Here is an 11813-nt window from a genome sequence, read left to right as displayed (position 1 = left end):
ACATAAATTAATAATAGTAAAGTTCTAAGGAAGACATCAAAGCCCTCTCTATATACTCATGGATAAAATCGCAGTCTTAAGTTTCTACAGTGAATTATAGTGTCTTCAAATATTTATAAATTTATAAACTATGTCTTTCCCTTCAAATATATGCATACATCTAAATATTATTCTGCATTACTATGTATGTATCTACATATCTACACATTCAGCTAAGCCTCTAAACTTCATGTATGCATGAATATCTATGTGTATCTACATCTTACCTGTGTGTGATGAATAGCGTTGTGTCCCAAAGGTTTGGGCAGCACTTACACTGCATAGCCATAATATCTCGAAATTTCCATATCTTTCTCCCTCTGAAGGAAAAGCTGTGGTTTTCCCAGAGAGGTACACTTGGCAGCATTCTCTCTCTCCTGTTGAGCCCGCCTCTTCATGGCCTCCCTCTCTGGCCTCTGCTCTTCAGTGATAGGCTGTGAGATGACTGGTCCCGGAATGTTGACTTTCTTCCAAGGAATTGGTAAGTGGCTGAAATCTTGCCGCAGGTATTGGGATTGAGGCTGGGGAGGATCTAGGGTCTTGTTTGTGGCAAAAGAAAGAGGCTCCCTGTGGAGTGAAGTGTGAGATGATGCTCTGTAGGGTGCAGGCAAAGAGGCAGGCGGTTGAGGCCCAGGGCAAGACTGGATGGGCTTGCTTCTAATTGGACGTGTGGCACTGGTGGCAACTGGCAGAGCCGACTTGTCAGAGGCCATCAGTGATGTGCTGGCAGGAGCTGGTTGGGATGACTTGAGTTTGGGTTGCCTAGCAGTGTGGGATTGAGACCTCACTGGGTAAGCTGTAGTGGGCCTGTGCGAAGCCAGGCAGTGAAGCTTTCTGGAAACAGGTCTGTCTTGAGGCTTGTCCAGGGCTAGGAAAGGCAGAGGTACTAATTTGACCTTCCCAGCTGGGGACAGCTCATCCAGGCACAGAGATGGACACCGCTTGGGAGCACTGCTCTCTGTTCTCTGAGCATTGCCCGGGATTCTACCAGGGCCTCGACCCTCACGGGGCGCATCTCCCAGGGATGTGGCGGTTGGGCCTGTCCTGGGATCTTTGTTGCTGCTCAAGTTCAGCAGAGCCCGGGAGGAGGAGACGCCAGTTTTCCTCTCACTCTTCTTCCCCAGTGGGTGAAAGACCTGCACAGACGCCAGCATGTGCATGCCAAGGTGAGTTCGAGGCTTCTTAAAGCTGTCATGGCTGAGCTCAGGTGGATTCCTCTTCCTCTTGGTCTTTGGGATGGCGGGCTTCTCTTCTGCCTTGACTCTGTGACTTGATGGCTTCAGCTCCTCTGTTTTCTTGGAGCTGTTTCCTCTGGTGTCCTTGGCCTTTTCTTTCCCCTGTGCCCTTGCTACGCTGGGCCTCTTGGGTACAAATATCTGAGATTTGCTCTGCACGTGGTTGGCCGTGTTGTCTATGGTTCCAGGATCATCTTCCTTCAGCATATCCTCGTGATGGGTTCTGGCCTGAAGAGCTCCATGAAACACATCAGAGACTTTCTGGTTTTTCTTGATGCCCAGTTCAGATAGTCCACTAAAGATGCTGGTGCGTGACTGGGCCTGGTCCCTCCTGATGTCTTTGGAGTCTTTGGTTTGGCTTGCTGTGTGATCTTCCATTTGGTCAAGGCCAGTGTTGAAGTTTAAGAGTTGGGGAAGGTGAATATCTGCCACCAGAGTAGTCATGTCTGCAAAGTCATTGCTAGACTCCATGACACTCTGCAGAGCCTCAGGGTCTTCCAGACCAAGGCTACTGTTTCCCAAAGTGGCATTTTGAGAAGCTAGCTTCTGCCTCAGGCTCCCAACATCACTGTAGTTCAAGGGCTGCTGCATGCCAGGGTATGCTGAAGGGAGGGGTGATGCGTCTTGGTTACATTTTGTGCCCTCATAGGAATCCAGAGGTGTTGATTGCTCAGCATTCATCTCATCTGCATTGTTCTTCTGTGTCTTTTCCAGGCTTGGGGCTGGAGGCAAGGCCAGGAATTCAGAAGGACTGTGCATGAGGGCAATTAATGACCTGTTCCCACTGACAGGTGCTGTCTTCATCTGGGCATCCTGGGTGCAGGCATTGCCGAGGTCTGGACTCTGCAGCAGACACAGTGTCTGCCCTGAAGGTGTCAACCCCAGGGTTGTCTCCCTCTCCACCACTGAAAAAGAGGAAGTTCGAAGTCAGTGCCTGGTAAGTGAGATGCTACCCCCGCTTTCAGTGCACCTGAGCACTGAGGCTCGTGCAGCAGTGTTGCAGGCATTGCTATGAACTCTGCTGGAGGAGCAGGGAAAGCAGCCCTCTTTGGAGACACATAGTAACTACTCATTTGTTTCTCATGACCGTGTGAGATCACGTTTTCTCTTGTGTTTGTGTGGTGTGTACATGCTTAGTGATCATGGGGAGGTGACAGATTCCTTGGTGTGCGCTCTTCCCTTTCTCCCCCATTTTCCTTTGAAACAGTGCCTCTCATTGCCTTGGGAGTTTGCTCTGAGACAGGTTGTGTTGCTCACTGTTTCCTAATCTTACTCATCTCCACCAGTTTCTTTCTGTTCATTGTATTACTCATATGGCCCCTGAAGCCTGGATTTTTATTTGGGTTTAGGTATCCATATCAGTTCCTCAATTCTGAAAGGCAAGCGGTTCAAAAGCCCTGACATTCCTTAAGGTTCACGTTTCACAGAATTTTTGTTAGTGATGTCAAAATGTAAGACTGTGAAAGCTTTGAGCTTCAACTTTGTAACAGAGAACATGTCTACATAGTCTTGGCCTTGGGTCACTGCTGAAGATTCAGAAAGAAAGAGTAAAAGAAAAAGAGAAAGTGGAAGAGAGATGTAGAGGAGGAAAAGAGACAGAGAAAAAGAGAGAGGTTGATCGTGACAGATAGGGTGAGATGCTTCAACCCTGCTTATCAATATTACAAAGGTCAAGGCAGACTGTCACAGCGGACACTTGGAGGGTGGGAGAAGACTTCCTCCAGGACAGATTCAGGGTTCCATTTATCTGGATACTAGTTTCAACTCAGGGGAAACTTAGTTGTAGAAAAACGGATAAAATTCTTGATGTCATCTAGAATCTGGAGACATAGATTAGGAAGGAGGTGATTTTAGTGAGCTGCTGCATGGGCCTGATTAGCCTTGGCAGTGAAATGCGTTCCTGTGGTGTGGTCCTTGGACATGTCTTAATGAAGGTTGAGTGTCACTCACTTTCCTGTATTCTCTCTCATTATAGAGACTGAATTTAGGGGTAATGAGCCTGAGCCACAGCCTACATGTCAGGACTCCCATTCTTCCTCTGTGTGGACATCCACTTCTGAAAGGTAGAGCTGTGTCTCCTCTGAGGGCTGATCTCACACCTCCCTTCCTGACTTTACTCACCTTGAAGACTGGTGTCTGGCATGGTTTGAGCAGATGTGGGCCAGTAGATGGGACAGGTGGAGAGAGGTGTTTGGATGTTCATTGGCTGAATCTCCTGTAGTGCCATCACCATCCCTGGGTGCAGAGAGGAAGCCTGATTCCCAGAGCAGGACACAGAGCCATAGGCCTGCAGGCACTGCCAGAATTCTTCAGCCATCGGAGGACCCAGGCTGTTCTGGTCATTGTAATAGACCTGACTTCCATCCAGGTAGCAAGGTGCCAGGATATATCGTTGATCTGGTAGATTTGATGGCGTTGCCTGTACAAGGCAGGCAGACAGTGTTGGATAGGATGGCGGTAATGCATTGATATGGAAAGTATTGTCACACTGGGCTGTTATAGACCTAGACGAGGGGGTGGTATTCTGGTCAATGACAGTTACAGGGGCATCCAGGAATGGAGCTTCCCTTCTGGTGGTGCTTTCTCTGAGATCCCAGTGGAGAACACCTGGATAGGAAAATGTCGAAGTAGAGATCTGGTTCTGGTCAGTTGGCTCAGTCAGCATGGTCGTGCCAGCTCGTTGGTAAAGACAGGCACTGTCCATGAGCTGCTGGCAGCATGTGCTGGAGTCTGATGACAGGAGCCATGCTGAGCTCACAGCTGGGGTGCAGACCCCGTAGAAATTGCACACAGTTCCTGCTGAGGGTGTGGCATTCCTCAGCACAGGCACAGAGGGCTGCAGAGCACATTCTGTCCCAGTGAAAGGTGCACTTTGGCAATTTTCTGTAGGAAGCAAGAAGAGAGTTGGAAAAAGTTGAGATGGAGGCTTTCTACCCCCTGGGAGGGACTGTGTTATCTCCAGGTTGTACTGAGTGGGAGAGTCTAGCATCTATGTTCCCTTACATATGCCAAGCAAGTGGGTTAAGATTGATCGGTGGGGCTATGAAGGATGACAATCACGAGATGAACTGTCTGCTTTTTCCTGTGTGGGCATGGAAATCCTGGTCAATCTGGCTTAATCCTCACTCAGATCTAGACACGATGCTCCTTTTCCCTGATTGTAATATAATAATGCCTGTTGGGACACTTCCTCGCAAATATATTCTACAACAGAGGTTATTATTGGGAAGAGACCCATAGGCATATTCCATACCTGGAACTTTGTCCTGTTCTCTGCAGATCTTACAGTATAGAGTGACCTAAACTCACTCTACGTTGATCAGTCTGGCTTTGAAATCACACAGACAGGTCTGCTTCTGCCTCTAAAGTGCTGGTGCTGGAGCCCCTGCCATGTCCACCAGGCCAATCTCTATTTTATTGAGTTTTTTTCTGAAATGATGTTTAACAAATGTGTACCAAATTGAGGTAATTATTCCTGCCCCCTCTCTCTTTTTTCCCCTTGCATTTCTTGTGTAATTGAGGATCTCTTATAATCTTATAACTTTTAAGCATTATTCAAATATGATTTCAGAAATACAACCTACTGACAACATTTCTTCTTGTTTGCACCAGTTTAGTGTGTCCTCTTGAGACTGCTAATGTTTTATGGGGTTCATCTCTGAATATGATTGCTTCTCAATTTAATATCTGTTGATTAAATTGTTTTCTTAACAGCTCCTCAGTAACTTAGTTTTTTTATCTCTTCTAAGGGGGAATCCGTGTGAGAATCCCCCCTCACAACAGCGTGTCAGTTGCCATGGTCAGACTCTAACTGACTGGACTTCGCAGCTTCAGTTGATCCTATCCAACACCACCAGTGCACATGAGACATGGGGAACTGGGCAGAAAGTGGTCTGGATGGAGTGTAAGAGCCAGGGACCAGATCAGGATATTCTTTCTATATGTGCCAGGGAACCTTTGTATAGACTAATCTGAACAGTACGTTTGGTTAAACATGGCTTGGGAAATGACAATGCCTTGTCTGTTTTGATTATAATCTGTGGTCGTCTTCAACATTGTGTTCTAAACTACCATTGTGGACCACCAGGGTCCCCTCTGCAGTGTGCCTTCATATATTTATATACTTTCTAGACCCGTACTGTGTTTGCCCCCTTCCCTGACTTCCTGTGGGTCTGTCCTTCCAGCAACACTGTCAATATTAATTTCAGTACAACAACTGCCTTCTCAGATTCCACAGTCCTGTTATTCTCTTCCACTCTCCATGTTTAATCCAGGGAAGTCCAAGTGACTGCACAACATGGCAGTCGCCATTTTGTCCATAGTCAATATTCATTTGGTGAGTATGGAGAGAGGCCAGTGTAGAGCATGTCAGACTTGAACTGTTCTCCATCCCACCCAGTTCTCTCTATGTTGTGATTATAGTTGTGTGCCACCATCCGTGGTGTGACCAATACTGTTAGAGTCGCCCTGAATTTTAAACTAAGACTGGAAACAGTAGTGGGGGGAGACTGTCTCATTAGTGGTGTGGAGTGCTAGATCTCTGCGTGCCTTGTTCATGTTCCCGTGTCTCTGTAGTTTAATACCATCCAAAAGAGCCTGATTTTATTCCCTCTTCACTTTCTTCTGAAAACCCAACAGTACAGGACCCAAGCATAGTGACACTGTTCACTCCTTGAGGCGGATGGAAAACACTTGAGAATAAACTTTTTGTCTAAAATCACCTACTTAGTAAGAACCAAAGATAAATGTGACATTCAAATCTAGATATCTATATCAACATCAATACTATCCACATTCAGCAAAGATTTACTAGTATAGTAAAAGTCAATGGAGAAGATCACATGTTTTAAAGTCTCTATCCTTACCTGACATGGTCAAGGGGAGAGGATCAGCAATCCAAAGTACAATGGAGCAAGATAATCGGTCGGCTTTTTCTGATCAGCTGACCTCAGTGGCAAGTGTGTCCAGTATCAGACAGCACTCACTGGTCACTGGCCACCTGGACCTGTGATGATCCAAAGTTGTTTACAGTCATCACCATGGAAACACCAAGATTCTACCAGGTGCTGGTAGGGTTGGAGGGAGAATGATGTCATAAATGAGGCAACAGCCAATGGGAAGGTTCGATTCCTAACTAGAAGATGGGATTGGTTGGAGAAGATGCCAGGAGACCAACAGTAGCCATGGAGGCTGAGGTGTGGGCTAGTGAAAGAGGCAATCATGGCATGGACGTGCCACTTCCCGTGGCGTTTACCCTAGGCTATCATGGCAGTGCTCTTATAAGGTTCACTGATGAAGCGGTGTGTAATGTACACATGATGGGTCACCTTCCAACAGAAAGTGTCCCATCAGCCTACACTTACATACAGTGAGTAGTCTTGGGCAGGAGGGAGAACTGCTGTTGAGGGAACTCAGGTGATAGGCCATTCCAGTCCACCTGGCTTTTGTGCCATCAGCATCTGTCCATGACCCAAGGAAGAGATCAAAGTGTTCCTTTGTGACTATGTGCAAGGTCAGGGCTCAGTGTGCTGCGTGCATGTTGATGAACTCTAAGACACTTGTCTTCTTGTTGCTTCTGTTATTCTTTTTTGTCTTGTTTGTCTGTCTGTGGGGTTAGAGAGTGGAGACATTACGCGAGACACAGGGCGATGCGGGGTTAGGAAGGAGACACAGACACGCGGTGGTCCCACGTGGGTGCACTTTAATGGGGGGTAACAACAAGTAAGGGACAGAGATGAAAGGAGAGAAGGGCAGAGAGAGAGAGCGAGCTCGTGGTGACCCCTGTTTTTAACGGGGAACACACGGGCGTCTGGGAGAAATGCCCTGTGCCTTTGGGGCTTCCAGTCCAGGAGGATGCTGGGAGCTGTAGTCTCCAAAAGGAAGAACAGCTTCTCCTACAGTCCTTCCTTATTCTGTGCTGGCCCATGCTGGACTGACAACTCTCTCGTATTCTTTCATCCCTTCTTTGTATGTTTTTACTCTTGGACCAGCCTGACCCATCATCATTACACTCATGGGTGATGCCACTTTGATCTTCCAGATCAGTGGTCCACTGAGTATCATGAAGATGCTTTTATTTGGATGCTGCTTTTAGGAACAGGCAACATAATGGCTGAAGGTGGGCATGGATACAACTGTTCCCCTTTTCAGTCTCTTGTTGCTGTTGTGCTGCCTAGACTCAGCTACTCTGAATGGTTTTTAATTGATTATGTTTTAAAAAATTACCAATCCAAGTTACCACTTCTTCCCTTCTCCCAGTCCCTCCTCACATCCTCCCACACAACCCTTATCCAATCCTCAGAGAGGGTAATGCACACTGGTTTGTGGAAAGTCCAAGGCCCTCCCTACTATATCTAGGTTGAGCAAGGTATACATCCAAAGAGAATAGGATCCCACACATCTAGGACATGAATTTGGGATAAATCCTGGTGCCACTGCCAGTGACCCCCAAGTCTGCCCCAGCAAGTCAACTCTCAGCTACATTCAGAGGGACTATTTTGGTCCCATGCTTGTTCCTTCCCAGTTCGGTTAGTGTTGGTGATCTTCCATTAGTTCATGTAAACTGTTTCAGTGGGTGAACGCATCACGGTCCTCACCACTTTTCTCATATTCTTATTCTTTCTACTCTTCAACTGGTCTTTGGGAGCTCAGCTCAGTTTTCCGATGGTGTCTTCCTCTATTTTCATCAGTTGGTAGATGAAGTTTCTATGGTGATATTTAAGATATTCATCATTCTTACTACAGGACAAGTGAAGATCAGGCCACCTCTGTATTGCTTTGGGTCTTAGCCGGAGTCATCCTGGTGGATTATTGGGAATTTATCTAGAGCTACGTTTCTGCTAACCCCAATGTGTCTTTCAATCATGACATCTCTTTCTTATTTATTTATTTATTTATTCATTCATTTATTTATTTATTAAAGATTTCTGCCTCCTCCCTGCCACTGCCTACCATTTCCCTCCCCCTCCCCTGATCAGGTCCCCCTCCCTTGTCAGCCCAAAGAGCAATCAGGGTTCCCTGCCCTGTGGGAAGTCCAAGGACCACGCACCTCCTTCCAGGTCTAGTATGGTGAGCATCCAAACTGCCTAGGCTCCCACAAAGTTAGTATGTGCAGTAGGATCAAAAACCCATTGCCATTGTTCTAGAGTTCTCAGTAGTCCTCATTGTCTGCTATGTTCAGTGAGTCCTTTTTTTTTTTTGGTTTTTTCGAGGCAGGGTTTCTCTGTGGCTTTGGAGCCTGTCCTGGAACTAGCTCTGTAGAACAGGCTGGTCTCAAACTCACAGAGATCTGCCTGCCTCTGCCTCCCGAGTGATGGGATTAAAGGAGTGTGCCACCATCGCCTGGCTAGCGAGTCCGATTTTATCCCATGCTTTTTCAGACCCAGGCCAGTTGGCTTTTGTGAGTTTCCGATAGAACATCCCCATTGTCTCAGGGTGTGGGTGCACCCCTCGCGGTCCTGAGTTCCTTGCTTGTGCTCTCTCTCCATCTGCTCCTGATTTTTACCTTGAGATTTCAGTCTGTTGCTCCAATGTGGGTCTCTGTCTCTGTCTCCTTTCATCGCCTGATGAAGGTTAATATTCAGGAGGATGCCCATATGCGTTTTTTGGGGTTCACCTTCTTATTTAGCTTCTCTAAGATCACAAATTATAGGCTCAATGTCCTTTATTTATGACTAGAAACCAATTATGAGTGAGTACATCCCATGTTCATCTTTTTGGGTCTGGCTTACCTCACTCAGGATAGTGTTTTCTATTTCCATCCATTTGCATGCAAAATTCAAGAAATCCTTGTTTTTTACTGCTGAGTGGTACTCTAATATGTATATATTCCACATTTTCTTCATCTATTCTTCCATTGAAGGGCATCTAGGTTGTTTCCAAGTTCTGGCTATTACAAATAATGCCGCTATGAACATAGTTGAACAAATGCCTTTGTAATATGATAGGGTATCTCTTGGGTATATTCCCAAGAGTGGTATTGCTGGGTTCAGGGGTAGGTTGATCCCGAATTTCCTGAGAAACCGTCACACTGATTTCCAAAGTGGTCACACAAGTTTGCATTCACACCAGCAATGGATGAGTGTACTCCTTACTCCAAAACCTCCCCAGCAGAGGCTATCATTGGTGTTTTTGATTTTAGTCATTCTGACAGGTGTAAGATGGTATCTCAAAGTTGTTTTGATTTGCATTTCCCTGATCACTAAGGAGGTTGAGCATGACCTTAAGTGTCTTTTGGCCATTTGAACTTCTTCTGTTGTGAATTCTCTATTCAGTTCAGTGCTCTATTTTTTGATTGGGTTAATTCACATTTTAAATTCTAGTTTTTTGAGTTCTTTATATATTTTGGAGATCAGACCTTTGTCTGTTGCGGGGTTGGTGAAGATCTTCTCCCAGTCAGTAGGTTGCCTTTTTGTTTTAGTGACAGTGTCCTTTGCTTTACAGAAGCTTCTCAGTTTCATGAGGTCCCATTTATTCAATATTGCCCTTAATGTCTGTGCTGCAGGGGTTATACATAGGAAGCGATCTCCTGTGCCCATATGTTGTAGAGTACTTTCCACTTTCTCTTCTATCAGGTTCAGTGTATTCATATTGATATTGAGGTCTTTGATTCAGTTGGACTTGAGTTTTGTGCATGGTGATAGATATGGATCTATTTCCATTCTTCTACAGGTTGACATCCAGTTATGCCAGCACCATTTATTGAAGATGCTTTCTTTTTTTCATTGTATACTTTTAGCTCTTTTATCAAAAATCAGGTGTTCATAGGATTGTGGGTTAAATCTGGGTCTTCTATTCGATTCCATTGGTCGACTTCTCTGTTTTTATGCCAGTATCAAGCTGTTTTCAATATTGTAACTCTGTAATAGAGTTTGAAGTCAGGGATGGTAATGCCTCCAAAAGTTCCTTTATTGTATAAGATTGTTTTGGCTATCCTGGGCTTTTTGTTTTTCCATATAAAGTTGATTATTGTCCTCTCAAGATCTGTGAAGAATTTTGATGGGATCTTGATGGGGATTGCATTGAATCTATAAATTGCCATTTTTACTATGTTGGTCCTCCCAATCCAAGAGCAAGGGAGAGCCTTCCATTTTCTGGTATCCTCTTTAATTTCTTTCTTCAAAGACTTAAAGTTCTTGTCAAATAGATCTTTCACTTCCTTGGTCAGAGTTACCCCAAGATATTTTATGCTCTTTGTGGCTATGGTGAAAGGTGATGCTTCTCTGATTTCCCTCTCTGTTTCCTTATCCCTAGTGTATAGGAGGGCAACTGATTTTTTGGAGTTGATCTTGTATCCTGCCACATTACTAAAGGTGTTTATCAGCTGTAGGAGTTCTTTGGTGGAGTTTTTGGGGTCGCTTATGTATACTAATCATATCATCTGCAAATAACGAAAGTTTAACTTCTTCCTTTCCAATACGAATCCCCTTGATCCCCTTATGTTGTCTTACTGCTATTGTAAGAACTTCAAGCACTATATTGAAGAGGTATGGAGAGAGTGGACAGCCTTGTCGTGTTCCTGATTTTAGTGGGATGGCTTTGAATTTCTCTCAGTTTAATTTGATGTTAGCTGTCGGCTAACATCATTATATTTAGGTATGGCCCTTGTATCCCTTATCTCTCCAAGACCTTTATCATAAAGCGGTGTTGAATTTTGTCAAATGCTTTTTTGGCATCTAATGAAATGATCATATGGTTTTTGTCTTTCAGTCTATTTATATATGATGATTTTATTTATATTGATAGATTTTCGTATGTTGAACCAGCCCTGCATCTCTGAAATGAAGCCTACTTGATCATAATGAATAATTTTTTTTGATGTGTTCTTGGATTCGGTTTGCCAGTATTTTATTGAGAATTTTTGTGTCGATGTTCATGAATGAGACCGGTTTGTAATTCTCTTTCTTGGTTGAGTCTTTGTGTGGTTTTGGTATCAGGGTAACTGGTAGATTTCTTTGAGTTCAAAGTCCATAACATACCACAGCATGACTCTGGATGCTGGTCAAAGTTTCAAAAGATTTGATGTTAAGTAAGGCCCCATTCTTTAAGATAGCTGTCTGGCTGAGACCTCACTTGGTCAATGGTCAATGTGGTCTCTTGGGCCTCTTTCAAAAAGACACAACATTCTCTAATCATGTGCTCACCAATCTTTCAATAAGACACAGTGCTCACCAATCCTGACCCAATCTCCCCTAAAGGCCCTACCCCCTCCATCATTTGTTGTTGTTGTTTGTTTTTGAGACAGGATTTTGCAATGGACCTCTGATTGAATTACTAAGCAAGCCAAGATGACCCCAAACTCCTGTTAAACCTCTTGCATCAGCTGGGATTCCAGGCAGTAAATTACCACAAACAACAAAGTCTCTTAACACCATCTGTTAGACTGGGTCTTAAAAGCCCCCCATGGACTCATGGGTTTGATTATTACCCAGTTCCCAGGCAGAGGTGCCATTTTGCGAGATCTGAGATCTGAACTTTATAGCCTGACTTTGGTTCCATCTTGTGCTGTCTGCACCCAGATCTGCACCATGTGAAGAAACA

General features: G+C 44.9%; 1 protein-coding gene across 1 annotated transcript; it reads right to left on the bottom strand.

The window, feature by feature from the left end:
* Positions 1 to 311: 311 nt before the first annotated feature.
* Positions 312 to 4155, bottom strand: LOC121443197 (uncharacterized protein C2orf78 homolog; the record flags this gene model as incomplete). Its single annotated transcript, XM_041644870.1, has 2 exons — positions 312 to 2179; positions 3396 to 4155. Coding segments are annotated over 2 exons (2628 nt in total), but the record flags the coding sequence as incomplete, so codon positions are not given.
* Between the last annotated feature and the right edge of the window lie 7658 nt (positions 4156 to 11813).

The sequence above is a fragment of the Microtus oregoni genome, unplaced genomic scaffold (assembly GCF_018167655.1).
Source record: "Microtus oregoni isolate MIOR12 unplaced genomic scaffold, Mior012 000102F_ref0000329, whole genome shotgun sequence".
NCBI lineage: Eukaryota > Metazoa > Chordata > Mammalia > Rodentia > Cricetidae > Microtus > Microtus oregoni.
Note: the sequence above shows the minus strand (reverse complement) of the source record. Positions and strands in the feature narration are given on the sequence as shown.